This window comes from Amblyomma mixtum, chromosome 1 (assembly GCF_055824585.1).
Source record: "Amblyomma mixtum isolate Tamu chromosome 1, ASM5582458v1, whole genome shotgun sequence".
NCBI lineage: Eukaryota > Metazoa > Arthropoda > Arachnida > Ixodida > Ixodidae > Amblyomma > Amblyomma mixtum.
The window spans coordinates 179,174,252-179,191,552 of record NC_143012.1 but is presented as its reverse complement, the minus strand read 5'-3'; the positions used below and the strand labels follow the sequence as shown (position 1 = coordinate 179,191,552).

At 48.7% G+C, this 17,301-nt stretch overlaps 2 protein-coding genes across 5 annotated transcripts in view; one reads left to right on the top strand and one right to left on the bottom strand.

The window, feature by feature from the left end:
* Window positions 1–17,301, bottom strand: part of crim (QVR superfamily protein crim) — a 64,203-nt gene that overhangs the window by 7,106 nt on the left and 39,796 nt on the right. The window lies entirely within an intron of this gene.
* Window positions 1–17,301, top strand: part of arr (low-density lipoprotein receptor-related protein 6) — a 123,863-nt gene that overhangs the window by 79,931 nt on the left and 26,631 nt on the right. For all 4 annotated transcript variants that reach the window (XM_089559932.1, XM_089559924.1, XM_089559920.1 and 1 more), the window contains 6 exons: window positions 1,690–1,840; window positions 3,034–3,168; window positions 5,968–6,364; window positions 10,758–11,008; window positions 13,752–14,185; window positions 16,474–16,794. In XM_089559932.1, coding sequence (XP_089416058.1) covers window positions 1,690–1,840; window positions 3,034–3,168; window positions 5,968–6,364; window positions 10,758–11,008; window positions 13,752–14,185; window positions 16,474–16,794 — 1,689 coding nt within the window. The remainder of the gene's footprint in view (window positions 1–1,689; window positions 1,841–3,033; window positions 3,169–5,967; window positions 6,365–10,757; window positions 11,009–13,751; window positions 14,186–16,473; window positions 16,795–17,301) is intronic.

Sequence of the window (17,301 nt, the reverse complement as noted above, 5' to 3'; positions counted from 1 at the left end):
TTGGCGCAGCGTTTGGAGCATCGGCGAGTTCTTCCCATAGAGTGGCAATGTCATTTTCATCTAGCTCTGCGTGCACCTCACTTGCAGCTTCCGCACTGGATTGTGTTTCAAATCACCTGTCTTCAGCTCATCATTAACGTGCAACTTCAATAAAAGCCGTTCAACCACGTGCTTCCGATAGACTAGCTAAAACCCATGGATGATGCGTTGATCAAGTGGCTGTAAAACCGCTGTTGTGTTTGGTGGCGGGAAGCTTTTGTCGCCGCCGCTCGGGTCTGGCCATGGCTGAACAGTTATTCGGGAGGCAATTCTTGCACCCGCTCGTTGCAAGCTCCTTGGCAGGGTTTGCTGCTACTTCGTCGTCATCTTGCAGGATTAAATGCAGGAAAGCGAATGCGCAGCAACACAGACACAGCTAGAGTCGAGAGAGCAGTACAGCATGACTCGCAAATGCTAACTGTTCATGGAGGGTGACATCACGACGTCTTGTAGCGTTTGTAGTCCTACGGGTTGCCTACTTCCAAAGCCAGTGCAATAAGTCCAGAGCTGCTTGCATGTACTTGATCACATGGTATGCGGCTGCCGAATAGGAGCACTGCAAAGTGAGGCTCGCTGGCTGACGGAACAAGACTGGTCGTGTTCCGGCGTTTCATGGAAGTTCACTGAAGCGCGACTGGGCAGCGCAATTGCCGAGAGACTACCCGGAGCCAGTTCACCAGTGTGTTGGTGGGCGTTTGTTGACCGATGCGGGCGTTTAGTGACCGGTCATGGTCACTCAGCGTTCGATATATCCAACGTGTAGTTCATGATAAAAAATACATTTTACGTGCACAGTGCTAGAAATACTGCTGAGTGTTCAATATAAAGAATAATTTGATATATCCGAGTTCAATATATCCATAAGGTTTGACTGTGAACTGCTCTTAGGCCTGTCATTGTGCCTTGGTGTTTGTCTAAGAGGCTTGGTGTTGAAGAGGAATAGCAACTCTTAGTGATGAACATGTAGACTTTATTATGCCTGTGGTACCACTGCTTTTGTGGCCCATGGCAGAGTAAGGCCAGGCATACGACCGAAGGCGCAAAAACGAAATAGATGCGGTTGTGCAGGCTGGCTCTGAGGCTTTGTTTTCTATCATCCAATTTCTTATTTTATACCCTGCAGCTTAAAAGATACAGCTTGCAGATTGCAATAGATGAGAACTGTTCAGGATTAAAGCAGCCGCCTTGAAAACGGCGCAGAAGTGCTTGTGTCCCGCAACATGGCCAGGTTCATACGTGCTTCCTCGCTGCTGCCACCCTTCCACCGATAGTTGCTCAAGCTGAAAGAGAGCCATCGCAGGGCATTTAGGATGTTCTACACGTGCACAATGATTGCGAGAGCCACGAAACTTCGCAAATTTCAGAGAAGCGTGTTGGGTACACAGGAATTAAAACGCAGCAGACAGCGACACACATTATTTTAATGTGCTGTTGTCGGCTACCATATTTCCTAGCAGTATGCACGTTTTCCGCAGCCCTGTGAAGGGCATAACAGCGGGGTTCTACAGTACCAAAGTGTTTGCGTGACAAGTGTGACAATGCCATTGACTGAGTGCCGTGACACAGTTTTCTGGCAGTAGTGTGGTGGACCATTGTGGAAAAGTGCACTGTGCCTTTCCTGTGCTCCGGCTGAGTGTCCCTGCCGTGCAGGTTCTGGGGGACACGCTCTACTGGACGGACTGGCAGGCGCGGGCAGTGCTCTCCTGCTCCAAGCAGACGGGGGGCCAGAAGCGCACCGTGCTCTCGGGTGACTTGGACCTGATGGACATCCAGGCCTACAGCCCCCTGCGCCAGCCCAAGGGTCAGCACCGCTCTTCAGACCCCGTGGTCTTCGGTTGTAAAACTTTAGGAATCGCACATTGTAGTTTTGCATAGTCGCAGTAGTAAGTTTTGAAGTGCGATTGAACGATTGTGCTCTGGCTATTGCAAACACTGTGTCAGCTTCACTTAGCAAACAGAATGACATCTCTGTCTGTCATAGATGCCAAGATATCGGCATACTAGGACAGAGCTGTCCACAGTTTTTGTGCTGTTAAATCATCTGCTGGTGCGCAAATTCAGCCCACATGATGACCTAATGCTAGAGGCCCGTGTGCTGTGCAATGTCGGTGCAGTTAAAGAATCTCAGGTGGTCGAAAATTATCCAGAGCCCCCTCCACTACGGCGTCCCTCCTAGCCTGAGTTGCTTTGAGATGTTAAACCCCAATAAAACAATAAGACCGTTAATGTATTGACCGGGGTTGCATTGTCAACTTTCTACTGTAACTGTAGAATCCAAAAATGTAATTGTTAGAAAATCAATTTTTGGGTCATTCTTTTGTCCCAAAGACAACCTAAGTATGCTTTGGCAGTGGGGACTCCTCTATTCGGTCTGTCACAGTGGAACTGGTTTACTGAGCAAAATTTGCTATTCCTCTGTGCATCACAGGTCAGCTGAAGTCAACTACTCTAATGTTATTCAAGAGCACATTTTAAGGACGAAGGCTTTCCATTAGTCTTGTTTTCCTCTCATAGGTGAACAGTAGAACTCTTGGCCAGTGTCCATTGTTGTGTGCTTCAATGTGAATCCTTTCATGCCTTTATTGTACTACCATGTGATTAGACCTCTCCTGCCTGGATGGCACCACTGCCTGCAGTATTTGTTAATAAGTAAATGAATAAATAAATGATAATCTAAACTAGGTCACATCCACCTAAACTATTTCCCTTTTCTTGGTTTCCAACTCGGGAAACTTTAGCTTTCGTATAGATTCTGAACAATCAAAGAATTATGGCCACGTGCCAAGGTTGCTCTCTGTTGGAATAGATTTCTCTATATCCACTTGAGGTCAGGGGTTGTTTGATGGTGGCCATAGCAGCGCACTCTGCATGTCACGTCTTACAAGAATAGGAAGCGCTGAATATGATCTATAAAGGCGGTGCTAATCAGGCTGCAGTGTGGTCTTTTGGTTGAGAGAAGAATTCTGAAGCTGAGCCTGTGTTGTTGCTGTGCAGGCGAGGGCTCCCAGTGCAGCTACAACAATGGCGGCTGTTCCCACCTCTGCCTGGTGTCCTCGGAGGCGCCCTTCTACAGCTGTGCCTGCCCAACGGGTGTGCGCCTGCGCAACGACTCACGCACCTGCGCTCAAGGTTTGTCTCCCCGGCTCACCCTGGTTGCAAACACAAGCGCAGAACAGGGTAAAAAGACACAGTGGCAACCTGTAAGGGGCATCTTAAACCTTTTCAACAGTCATGGACATACCCAAAAGTTGTCCACTGTGCATTCAAATATGTGTGCCGGAGCGAATGTATATGAGCGAATGAACCCTGGTAGAGAATGCCAGGCTTCTATTGAACAGGGAAAAAAACTGAATTTGAACAAATTAGTATGCGCAAAATATGGTATCAAATTTAGCTCATGATGACTTCTTGTAGATGATAATGGTGCAAAGTTAATGTAGTGGTTATTGAGAGCCTTACCAAGGAATTGAAGGTACAGTCGACTCCCGTTAATACGAAGTTCACGGGGACGCCAAAAAACTTCCAATTAAACAAACTTCCAATTAAGCAGGAGGCGCCAAAAAAATTCTCTTTATTTGCAGTGAAATCGCGTCAGCTCATGAGAAATAGTCCGTAACCTTTCGCTGCTTCTGCTTAGTGAATCGTGCAGCAGAGAGCATGTTTTGCAGACTATAGATATGCTTAAATGCTTCCGCTGAGTTACTTTCTGCAGCGAAAAAGCGCTCCACAACACCGAGGCCTGCCGCTGCATCGGCAGCCCTTGGTTGCGGCTCATCTTCGATGTCATCGTCCACGTCACTCTTGTCAAGAGATTCGCTGGGCCGAACAATCTGCAGAATTTCGCCGTCCGTAAGGGCTCCGCACGTTTCGACTTCACTGTCCGCAGCGACGAAGTCTTCAAAGGGAACGCCACCTAGAGCAGCGCCAAAATCGGCGCCGTCGAGCTCGCCTGTTTGTTCTTCCCCCGATGCAGTACAAGGAGAGGCATCTTCTGAAGCAGCTGCCACAAAGCCGCAAACCCTGAAGCAGTTCGCAACCGTCTCTTTTCTGACGAGATCCCACGCTCGCGCTAGCATGTGAATGGCGCTAAGCAAACTCACCTCATACTGTGAGGAGTTGTCCATGCACAAAATCATGCGCTCAAGCAGGTGCTTCCTGTAGAGGACCTTCACATTTTTTATTATGCCCTGGTCCATGGGCTGCAGGACAGACGTTGTATTCGCAGGCAAGAAAGCAAGGCGCATAGCTCTCAAGGTCGGCACATTCATGTGCGCACTGCACTGGTCAACAAGAAAGAGCACTTTCCGGTTGGACGACGCAAATTTTCGATCCAGCTTCATCAGCCAATCTTTGAATAAATCTGAGGTCATCCATGCCTTTCTATTTGACGCGTTGTCGACAGGAAGTGTCTTCACACCTTTAAAGCACCTTGGTTTGGCAGCCTTCCCCACCACAAGCAGGCGACATTTTTCTGTGCCAGTCATATTGGCCGCGAGAAGCACAGACACCCTCTCCTTGCTCCGTTTGCCCCCGGCACAGTCGTCGGCTTTAAAAGTCAATGGCTTCTCGGGCAGAAGCCGGTAAAAGAGAGCAGTCTCGTCTGCATTAAATATGTCTTCCGGTTCGTACTCGGCCAAGTACTCGGGGAGCTTCTCCTCTTTCCATGTCGAGCATGTTTCCGCGTTTACAGACGCCCTCTCACCGCAGACGCTCTTGAACACCAGGTCGTGGCGATCCTTAAATCGTGTGAGCCATCCATCAGACGAGGCAAACTCTTCAATCCCCAACATTTTTGCGAGTAATTGGGCTTTCGCTGCGACGATCTCACCGCTGAGAGGAAGTTTGTTATTGCGCGCTTCCCTAATCCATACCAGCAGGGCCTGCTCAAGCTCTGGATGGGCGCCTGTGCGCATTCGTTTCCGTGACATCTTGAATGTGTCGTGCTCAAACGCATCCAGGATTGAACGCTTATTCTTGATAAAGTTGGAAAGGGCTTAATGCCATACTTCCGAGCGATGTCTTGCTTGGCGGTGTCTCCCTTTTCAACTTCTCTCAAAATCTCGACTTTCGTCGCCAAGTCAAGCGTGCGATAATTTCCACGAGTCGTCATGACTGGTAGAACCGCTGCGTGCCAAGTCAAAACAACAGTCCAAATTGCACTCGACGAGATCCTCCTTGGCGTGGAACCAACCGCGGAACGAACGAGAGAGAGACTGGTCGCAGCAAAGAAATGAGCCTAGTGACGCTGTCGCGTCGCGACTTGTCAGCACGCGCTAAGCCTAATCTCACCACTTCGAGTTTAGCGGCGCTGCGGGCGCTTACGATGGCATCGGTGCATCTTGTTCGTTTCAAAGCGGCGGTGCTGACAACCATGATAATACCAAAATGGCGGTCGTCGTGATTCTCGATTGAAAAATAACTTCTAATTAAATGATACTCTAAGCTTTTCAACTTCGAATTATTGAGAGATATTTCCATAGAATTACATATAAAACAGTCGGGACCACCACATCTCTTCTAATTAACTGAAAATTCCAATTAAGCGGCTTCGAATTATCGGGAGTCGACTGTACAATGTAAGAATTTTAGTGATTCAATGTGGCGACGGGCGGAGAGCGTGGTTAAATTCAATGAAAGAAGTGTGGAAGAGGGTGAGAAATATAAGGATGACATATAAAACGTACAGCTTTTTTCTGGACTGCTTCTAACATGTTAATTTCAAGCTGCTTGTATGGGTTCCACACTACAGCTGTGTAATCAAGAACAGGGTGGATTAAAGTTTTATACAACGGTAGCTTTGTGTCTTTTGGTGACCAACAGTGAAATGCTTCTCCTCTTTTCTTTTCAAAAGCCTTTGAAGGCTGCAAAATGTTTAGAACGGTTGTTGCCATACAGAGGTGGGTGGAATGACACCTTGTTTTCCCGCAGGTGCCGACCAGATTCTGCTGCTGGCGCGTCGCAAGGATCTCCGGCGCATCTCGCTGGACACCCCGGACTACACGGACGTGGTGCTGCCCCTGCGGGGTCTGAAGCACGCCATAGCCCTGGACTACGACCCCGTGGAGGGCCGTGTGTACTGGACAGATGACGAGCTCTGCCTCATCCAGCGGGCCTTCCTCAACGGCACGGGCCAGGAGGCTGTGGTCACCCTGGAGGTGCAGCACCCGGACGGCCTGGCGGTGGACGTGGTGGCCCGCAACCTCTACTGGACCGACACGGGCACGGACCGCATCGAGGTGGCCCGGCTCAACGGCACCGCCCGCAAGGTGCTCATCGCCGAGGGGCTGGCCGAGCCACGCGCCATCGTGCTGGACCCACCGCAGGGGTGAGCTGCCATTCATCATCATCATCTGCCGTTACTTGTTGGCCATCTATTTCGTGTTTATTTCTTCGTTTCTTATTGCACGTGGTACGGAACATCTTGGTGCTTTTTGTAGCATCCGTACTGGTTTCTGGGAACTTCGAAAAACTGCTCGAAAAAATGGAGCTGGAAGACGAAAAACGCTTTTATTTCTTATCTATTGTCATAATTTTTTCGGGAGTTTTTCTGTTTCCAGACGCGCAGCAACTAGCCCACTAGAAAGTAGTGCTAGTACTAATTGCTGTGCATTCGCATGAACTTCAACTAACATGTTTACTAGCAAATTCATTCAATAAGTTTGCCTGGATGCATTGTCTACTAGTCCAGCCCTAAATCTAATTCGTCACTTTGTGTGTCGTCAGCTGTGTTGAACATGCGCTGTACTGGCATGTTTTGGGGAGCCCCATTTTCACGAGGTTATGCATGCATGCTCTGAAATCAGAGAATATCTTTTTTTTTTTGCCTTGTGTAAAGGTATGAGTGCAGAATGCATAAAAGTATGAACTCGGAATGGTTTGCTGAGGAAGAAAGGATCTCTCGGGGTCAGTGAAAAGCTCCTAAATCAGCCAAGCTTCAGATGAACCAGCAGTAGAGTGAACCCAATATTTGGGTGTGAAAGCATAAAAAATTTGTTACTGGCTAACCCTTACTGCCATAGTGTATGTACACACAACTGCATATTAAGAACCCAGTTGGTTTTTGCTGCAAATAAAAATTTTCTGTCCATGGTGCTCGATTCTAAAGTGGTTCTGTTATAAACGATTTGGGCGATTTTTGTCGAGAATTCTTTGATCCGTCGAGAGGGCCTGTTTCTCTGTATTCTGATACTGGAAACCATGATCAGCGAGCATTGAGTGTTGTTGCTGTCATGAGGTCTGTACTCACCACAAGTGGCGGCAGTTACTTATTGCTTGTGCAGCCTACTTTTCTCAGTTGCAATATCGTTGTGCAGTTACACGTGCATGGTATGCTGATGTTGCAAACAAGTGAAATTGAATTCATTTTTCTACATGTCTGCACTGATGGACTTGCATCGTAAGTTTTTGGGGTAAGTGCGCTGATCTGTAGATGCTCTTGCTAAGAACACTTCTGGACACTGCCATTTTTATCTGTAGGGCTGATAGCTGTGCAAACTCATCCAGATAAGTGTAGCGCATTAATTAGGTTCCGGTTTGTAGCTTTTGTGATTTTTTCTTTCTTTCTGGGTGTTCGAGGTGAGTGTAGCTTTGTTTATTGGTTTCGTGAGACAAACAGAGATGGCAGCACTGTATCTTCCCAAGGGTTCTTTGCGTGCACCCGCGTACATGCTGATAGTCTGGCACAGCAAAGAGTGCGAAATATGCGAGCAAAAGTTTTTTTTTTTGAAAATCCAGGTTGCAAGTTGGGGTGCGCAGATTATGCATGGGCCAAATTACGCGAGTAAATGCGGTATATGGTAGATTATGCTTGGGCCAAATTACGTGAGTAAATGCGGTATATGGTAGATTATGCGTGGGCCAAATTATGCGAGTAAATACGGTATATGGTGGACATACCATATTTACTCGGAGGGAAAGCAAAAATCGGAAGAAAAAAGCAAGCACAAATAATGGTCACTCCTTTAGAGAGACTGTGAAAAAGAAAACTAGGCCAATGCTGTTTTCAAGTAGTATACTGCGAGCTTGTTCCATGCTCTCGCTCTTCAGCTCATGTCATGGCATAATACAATAGCTGTTCTATTTGCAATTATTCTCTCGTTGCAAGGCCGTTTTATTCATCATTTTCATGTGACATTAATTTGTACTTGTGGTGAGACGTGGTACTCTCTGGGCTGCCACCTCCTGCACAGAACCCCTTTGTTTGCAAAAGGAGGCAGGTGATAAAAAAGGTTGTCCGCTGAAAGGCACAGCAACTTAATGTGTGTTAGCACCTGGCTGCCATCTCTGAAGACTGATCAATAAGTTGTTTTAGTATAGTGAAAGCTCGTTAATTCGAACCTCGATAATTCGAATTTCGGATAATTCGAACTACACTGCTTGGTCTGGCCAAGTTCCATAGAGATCTGTGTATAAAAAAGCCCATTAATTCGAAAGCGAGTCGGTACCGCTACGGATAATTCGAACTACGCGCCGCCGTGCCTGTGCGGCTTGGCGCACAGCACATGGCCAAAAAAAAAAAAAGCATCTCCGTATAGTTATAGGCTGCGCAAGCATGCGCAAGTCCTAAACGGGGACAGAAGATGGAACCAGATAAAACCGTGGATGAGTGGTTAAAGCCTATATGGCGCCATCACCGGCGCAGCGGCTGGCGGCACCGGAGGGTAGGGGTTGGCGGTGGCGGCTGCCTATCCTCTTTTCCGCGCAAGCTCCAGAACTCGCAACTAAATACTCGTCAATTCGAGCCCTGTTAATTCGGAAATACGGATAAGTGCTGTCGGCGCGGTCCCAGCCAACGCCCGTGAAAGGCTATGACTTCGGACGGGCGCTACAAATTACATGCGAAAAACTTTTTTTTTCTTTGCGAGTGTCGTCCATCCTTCCACCCATCAGTCGCCAACGGAAGCACGCGGTCCGCCGCGATCATGACGCAAGCTTTTAGCATCGTTCGCTGCAAAAGGCGTTTGCTGCTGCTATCGTGCGTTCCAATGATTGAGTGGCAGTAGACGGCGTCCGCCCCAATCGCCCATGGCCCGATAAGGCGAACGTACTGAAAACGAGGCTTGCACAACCGGACAAGCGCTGGCACTCTGCCAAGTTCGCTTCCTCCCTTGCTAGAGCTAACGCCAAAAGTAAACACACTGTGATATTATCGCTGCGCAGCATCTTGGCGCGCCGTTGCGTTGTGGACCGTGACCGGCGCGAAACGGAGGGACGCGTTTTTTTGTTTTTAAATTCTTTGCCAAAAATCGGGAGTGGGTTCGTTGGTTCGTTTCGCGAGTAAGTACGGGACATATACCGTAATGCAAATGGTTCTTGCCGGTTTTTTCGCAGCCATTCGGTAATTCGAACATCGGATAATTCGAATTTTTTTCCCGGTCCCGTGAAGTTCGAATTAACGAGCTTTTACTGTATATATATTTTTTGCACTAAAAGACCCTTTTTGCTGGAAATCCTGAAAGGAAATGTGTTGTATGGATAAGGGAAATTTTTCTGCATAGTTTGTGGTGCAGTGTTAAACTTGCTTTGGATGGAGCAAAATTATGTTGCGACTTTGCTTAGAAGTTATTTGTGTCGAAAAAGGACTGTCGTCTCCTTCAGGCATGTGAATTTGCTACATGCAGAGGGGGTGAGCACCTGTATAAAGTGCCCATGTGGCATGGATAGGCAGGCAACTTCCCCGTAGCAGAATGCTTCAGTTATCAACTGTGCTTGCTTTCTTTCCTGGTCAATCAATTGCTTTGAAAGTAATTTAAGGTAGAAAGCTTTTTTTTGGAGCCTGTCATTTTATTATTTTAGTGCTGTTTATTTTTTTCTGAGAACAGCTAGCTAGGATGCTAATTTTCTATGATATGTTTTCAGCATGGAGTGGGGTTGCAATGCAGCAGAATGTGTTTTCAGGTGTTGAGCACATTCAGTTCACATTGCAGAGTGGTAACATCACAAAATTTTTCTCTTATGATTAGTGTTGCGAGTTGGCAGTGCCAGTTATATGCAGGGTGTTCCATGTTTATCTGTCCAGGTTGTAAAAGGTTCTCCTGCGTAAGCTACTGAACTATTTGGGCCCAAGCACCTACTACAGAGTAGCTTATGATAGTCTGCGCTTTTTTATTAGTAATATAAGATTGGAGTTTGCCTGCCTAGATTGTCCGGAATCGGTGAAAAACTGCAGTCATCTGTGTGCAGAATTTTTGTCGAGGCGAGTGGGATAGCCGATTTGAGAAACTGTGTCATCTGGCGAACGGCTAAGCAACCAGTATCCCTGCTTGGAGCTGGGGTAGGTCTTGCCATTCCCCAGATGGCGCAGCTTGTCAAATCTGCTGCTCTACTCATCTAGACGAAAATTCTCTGCGTAGACGACTGCAGTTTTTTTGCCGATTCCAGGCAATTCAGGCAAGTTCTGATATTGAAATTATTAATTGAAATACGCAGACTGTCATAAGCTACCTATGGTCTGTGCTTGAGCCCAAACAGGCAAGTAGTTTGTGCAGGAGAATGTTTTACAACCTGGGCAGATAAATATGGGACACCCTGTATATCATTTACAAGAGGCTAGACTAGCTGCGTTAATGACTGTCACCATTGATACACATGGCGTGAATGTAACACGGCTTGCCTTTAGGTGGAATTGGTGAAGATGGAAGCTGACGGGCAAAACGCAGTATTATTTTACGAGGTGCCTGAGCGCATTGCGTGTCCCCATGGCCCCCCCCCCCGTGCAGGTGGATGTACTGGACAGACTGGGGCCAGCCGGCCAAGATAGAGCGGGCTGCCCTGGATGGGAGCGAGCGGCGGGTGCTGATCTCTACCGAGCTGGGCTGGCCTAATGGGCTGGCGCTGGACGCGGCCGAGGGCCGGCTGTACTGGGCGGACGCCCGCACGGACCGCATCGAGAGCTCCCGCCTGGATGGCTCCGACCGACGCGTGCTCCTGGACGAGCAACTACCGCACGTGTTTGGGTTCACCCTTCTCGGTAAGGGCTCTCCACTTCTGATACATTAGCGAACTTGGTTAGTGGTTGAGAAAAGTTCACAGCTGGGGTCGTTGCAAGTGCGAGAAGAGCTGCAAATTCCGAGCACTGTGGTGTTGCAGTGGACAAATTAGGCTTAGCGTGATGCTTGAGCTCGCAAGAATGCTGAAGGCACTGGGCTGGTTTTCCCCCTCGACTGCTTGTGCGAGGGGGCTGCAAGGAGGTAGCAGGGTTGAAGGGAGGGAAAGAAGCCGTATTTGCATCTGGTGCAGCGTCGTGCCACTCATCTTGGCATCTGCCTGACTGAGGTGGCCACAGCTGGGCTGATATTCCAACTTCATGTCCTTCGAGGACTCAAAACTCGCAGATTGGTTGAAGCAGCAGAAGCGGTTGTGGTTCTCAGTTGGGACGAAAAATGCAGGCGTGCATTCACACAGTCTGCGTTTGCGGGTCAAAAAGGCAAAATAGCGCTGCAGTTTTGTAAACCGCTTTTTTGAACCAAAAGCATAGCACACTAAGAAACAATTTTGTGTGCTCTGAAAGGGATCATTCTTGTAAAATGCTTGGAAATAGAATTTTGATCATTAGCAAGAAAAAAAAGAAAGTGCTTTTGATCGCAGCTGATGCCGTCGTCATCATTTTGTAATCAGTCGTGATTTTTAATTTCGCCGGAAAAAAATATACCGTATAAACGTGTGTAAGCACTGCACCCGTCTATGGACTGCACCCTGTTTTCCTGAAAGCAATATTAAAAAAAAAAATCCGTGTTAGGGCCGCAACCATACTTTCCATGACCCACGCGGGGATAGAAACAGAAAAATTGGCTGTGGTTTAGCTCTGGTTAAACCTGGAGTGGCGAGAGCTCTGCCCAGCCGCTTACTTATGCAGCTGCAACACCTCTCCCCCTCTCCACTCGCACCCTCCCCCTCCACTCGACACGGCGCATGTGCACAGCTGTTGCAGCTCGGTTTCGCCAGCGCGCTCTCCGCACCACGTGACCGACCGGCGCAAGGTCACGGTGCCGCCGCCACCGAGCTCAAGGGGTGATGCCACGCTGAAGGCTCCAAGAGCTGGCGTAATGCAGCTCTCGCTACAAAAATGTTGTCCTTATACGCGTTTATATGTATATGCAATAATGGAAGTGCACCTGGAAAAACATATCTGAGCTTACTTAAAAAAAAAAAAAGTTCTTTTCCTTTCCGAAAAAAAAAAATCACAAGACAAGCTCAAGAGGCCTATCTGCATTTGGCAAGGTTTTGTGGTTCTTGCGATCATTTCGTATGCAAAGAACATCCAAAATGCCCCGCGATGGCTCTCTATCTTTCCTTTCGGAGCTTGTGTCGGTGGTAAGGAGGCAGCATCAAGGAGGTATTGTGCCTGTGGAGCAAGCGAAGTTGCAGCTTGCATACGCTTCTGCTTTGTTTTTGCAGCGGCCACTTACAAGAAAAAGAAAAGCCTCTGAGCCAAGCCATGCAACTACAGTGAAAGCTCGTTAATTCAAAACTCGATAATTCGAATTTTCGGATAATTCGAACTACACTACTTGGTCCGGCTAAGGTCCATAGAGATCTGTGTATAAAAAAGCCCGTTAATTCGAAAGCGAGTCGGTTCCGTTACGGATAATTCGAACTACGCGCCACCGCGTCTGGGCGGCTTGGCACACAGCATATGGCCAAAAAAAAAAAAGCCCCTCCTCCGCATAGTTAGAGGCTGGGTACGTCCTAAACGGGGACAGAAGATGGAACTAGATAAAATCTTGGAAGAGTGGGTAAAGCTTAAATGGCGTCATCACTGACGCGGTGGTCGGCGGCACCGGAGGGAAGGGGTTGGCGACTGCGCTGGCGGCTGCCTACCCTCTTTTCCGCGCAACCTCCGGAACTCGCAACTAAATGCTCGTTAATTCGAGCCCTGTTAATTCGAAAATACGGATAAGCACTGTCAGCGCGGTCCCAGCCAACGCCCATGACGGCTATGACTTCAGACAGGCGCTACAAATTACGAGCGAAAAACTTTTTTTTTTCTTTGCGTCGTCCTTGCTTCCACCCATCGGTCGGTCGCCAACGGAAGCACGCACTCAGCCGCGAACAAGACGCCGGCACAAGCGCTGGCACTCTGCCAAAGTTCGCTTCCCTCTTGCTGGAGCTAACGTCAAAAGTGATGTTATCGCGCGCCGCCAAGAAATGCGTTGTGGGCTGTGACGGTGCCAAACGGAGGGAAGCGTCAACGACTGACGCTTTTTTTTTTTATTCTTAGGCAAAAATCGGGGGTGGGTGGGTTCATTATGTGAGTGGGTTCGTTACGCGAGTAAATACCCTACATACACCGTAATGCAAATGGTTCTTGTCGGTTTTTTCGCGGCCATTCGATAATTCGAACATCGGATAATTCGAACGTTTTTCCCGGTCCCGTGACGTTCGAATTAACGAGCTTTTACTGTATATCTCATACAGCGTTGCCCGCACAACGAGGGCTGTAGCATAGTTTCGTTTTTGCGCTGTTGGTGTTCGCACTCGGAACGAAGCAGCCACAACTAAATTCTTGCCGCTCGTAAGCTTTATGTTTGCGTGGCAAGAAAGCCTTTATCAGCAATCTGTTTCCTTGTCATGATTGAATGTTTTGTGGTGGTCGTGAATGCAGGTGGAGCTTCACTGTCGACTATCTGACCCTTCTCGGATGGTTTTAAGTTCAGGTCTACTTCTGAGCTACTTTTGACGGACCTCTCTCTCCGCCGTGTGTGTGCACTCAGGTGACTACATCTACTGGACGGACTGGCAGGGCCGCTCCATAGAGCGGCTTCACAAGAGGACGGCCGGCCAGCGGCAGGTGATCCTCGACCAGCTGCCTGACCTGATGGGCTTGAAGGCGGTGAATGTGCGAGCCCGGCGGGGCGAAAACAATTGTAGCCGTGGCAACGGGGGCTGCTCCCACCTCTGCCTGCAGCGGCCCAGGGGTGGAGGCCACGTCTGTGCCTGCCCCACGGGACTGGAGCTGCGCGCTGACTTGCGCGGCTGCACGGCCGCTGAGGCATTCCTGCTGTATGCCCAGAACAGTGACATCCGCCGTATCTCGCTGCAGTCACGCCGCACCGACCAGATTCCACTGGCCGGCGTGCGCGAGGCGGCAGCCCTCGGCTACGACGGCAACGATGGTCGCCTCTACTGGTCCGACACGGCTCTCAAGGTGGGGGGGCTTCTTCTTAGTTAAAAATGTCCCCTCTACGGCTGCGCCAGTTGAAATCCTCTCTTGAGATCTCGTTAGAGGGGAATTGCTGTTGAAGATGATAATTGTAGGATGCTTGACGTCTTGCAGATTCGTTTTGCTCAATCACATTGCCAGAGGACACTTCTGGAGAGGTTAAACTTTTTATAACAACTATAAGCACAAAGGAAGATACAAGCAAGGAGAAAACATATTTACACTTGACTGGCTCGTACTTCTACCGTGACGAAACCAGCCCTCGGTCCTGCCGAAGCAGCGGGTTTTAAATCCTATGTCCCCGCCCTCGGTGGGAGAATAACCAATCAGGTACTGTACAAACATCCACCCAATAACTTATTGGGGAAAGGAAAATACACCCAATGAATGATTGGGGAAAGAAGGTAGCCCCTCGCGACACCGTACACATATGTACACTTTCTACTATCACTGCTGCGAGCTTCGCGAACATTTATTTTCCCACTTTCCCAACGTCCGGTTGACCCAAGTTCCAGGAAAGCCATTTCAACTCATCTGTTTCTCATCGTCGCTCCTCATGCCTGCAGCTAGCTTGACAATATGTCAAAGCATGCCGCTGCAGACATGGCACAAAAAGCCGCGCACTGTGACGCGGGTCAGCCTCGCCGTAAACGCGTGCACATAGGATGCGACCTAACGACTCCGTCCATGAGGGGAGTTTGACGTCTCCCGTAATCCCCCGCCATTCGGCGCCTCCCTTCTCCCGCTGGGTTGACTGACCCCTTTCTGTGCGGTTGTGCGGAGGGCCCAAGAGAGAACGTAATGGGCATTCCAATAACGCGACCGGATGCGTCGAACAAAATACAGCACCGCGAACTTCACTTTCTTCATATGTCTGCCCAGCTGGCATTGACTTGCTGTCCAAGGTTTGATTTGGGCAAGACTGTTTGCAACACACGGCATTGATGTGATTCCTGCGCAGCTTGCACTACTCCGTGCTGAAATGCTTAATCTCATCTGCCCAGCTAACTTTCTGCCACCCCCTGCTGCGTTTGCCTTCTCTTGGAATCCACTCCGTTATCCACCGGTTATCACCACCGGTTATCTGGCCTTCGCATTACATGCCCTGCCCAAGCCCATTTGATTTCGACTAGGATGTCATTAACGCGCGTTTGTTCCCTCACCCACTCCGCCCTCTTCTGATCTCTTAACGTTACGCCTATCATTTTTCTTTCCATACCTCACTGCGTTGTCCTAAACTTAAGCTGAGCCCTCTTTGTTAGCCTCCACGTTTCTGCCCCATAGGTGGGTACCCGTAAGATACAGCTGTTGTATACTTTTCTCTTGAGGGATATTGGTAAACTGCCATTCATGATCTGAGAGAACCTGCCATATGCGCTCCACCCCATTCTTATTCTCTTATCCGGATCTTATCCGGATCTGTGGTCACTACCTGCCATAAGTAGACATATTCTCTTGCTACTTCCAGCACCTCACTACCAATTGCGAACTGGTATTTTCTTGCTAAACTGTTGAACATTACTTTGGTTTTCTGTATGTTAATTTGTAGACCCATGCGGAAATCCATGTACTCGTAATGTCTAACACATCATCCGGAAAAGAAAACGCACAACTAAAGTTAGGTGTCTGTAGTCCTTTAAGGTGAGTAGGGCTCATCCAGAGCATATTTTCGGTTTGGCAGTGATGGCACCAAAGGTACCATTAAAAAAAAAAAAAGTGCCTGTTAGGGGGCTAAAGGGAGTCTTTTGAAAAGGCCATTTCGTGAGGAAATCTACCAATACTGTATCTTAAGAGGGTTTCAAATTGGGCTAGTTGGTAGTTAACATGGTCAAACATGGTTTGACCATGTTAAATACTGTATCTGCTCTGCACGAATATAACGCATTTTGTTTTGCCTCATATCATACGCTTGAGAATGCACCTTGCATTGTATTCAGAAAAAAGATACAAGTACCTGTAATAATGCTTTTTTTCTTTTTTTTCTTTCTGATCTGTGAGGTAGCTCTGCCACAGTGCTCATGAGCTGCGAGGAGCAGCCAACTTCTCAATGCCTTTGGGTCGAATAAGCAAAGCATGTGGTATGCATGGGCAAAAGAAAATGTGGTTGTGAGTGCAGGATTGGGCAGCACAAAGCATGAAGTGTGCATAAAGCATGCTTCATGCTTTATGCTTCATGCGTGCTTCATGAAGCACAAAGCATGCTGCTTTGTGGGAGGCTTGGCCGTGTCAGATTGCGTAGGGAGTGTTCCTGAAGTGCCTCTCCACAATGACAGCGCATCAGCCGGGCCTTCCTGAATGGCAGCCAGGCTGAGACGGTGGTGGAGTTTGGGCTGGAGCTCCCCGAGAGCCTGGCCGTGGACTGGGTGGGCCGCAACCTGTACTGGGCCGACCTGGGGCTCAAGCGCATCGAGGTGTCCCGCCTGGACGGGGCGGCGCGCCGGGTGCTGCTGTGGCGGGGGCTGGACGAGCCCCGGGCCCTGGCCCTGGAGCCCAACCACCGGTGGATGTTCTGGAGCGACTGGGGCAACGTCAAGGGGCGCCGCATCGAGCGCGCCGCCCTCGATGGCAGCCAGCGTGTGCGTCTCATCACCCAGGTGAGGGGGCATGCCACCCGTCACACACCAGCAGGAGGATTCGCAACCCTAAACCCTCACTTCTTGTGGTTCTCCTAAAAAGATTGTTGCTTGGTAGTTATAGTGCTTGGCTGCTGACCCAAAAGACGTGGGTTTGATCCCGTCCATGGCAGTCGCATTTTGATGGAGGGAAATGCTGGAGGCCTGTGTAATGCGAGATGCCTGCAGTATCAGTGCACGTTGAAGAAATCCAGACCATCAAAATTATCTGGAGCTCTGTGCTACAGTGTCTATCATAGCCCGAGTCGGTTTTGGATGTTAAGCCTCATAAACCAACCAATCATTGTTGATATGTAGCTGATTGCACACTTAAGTCACTTAAGTCACTTCATCAGCTGCACTCAGTTTTTCAGTTTTTCAGAAGTTTTGTTTGCTTAGCTTATAGTTTTTGATTAGAGCTGTGTGAATATCAAATTTTTGGTTGCTAAGCGAATGTGAATAACAATTGGTTATGAATCGAACCAGGTA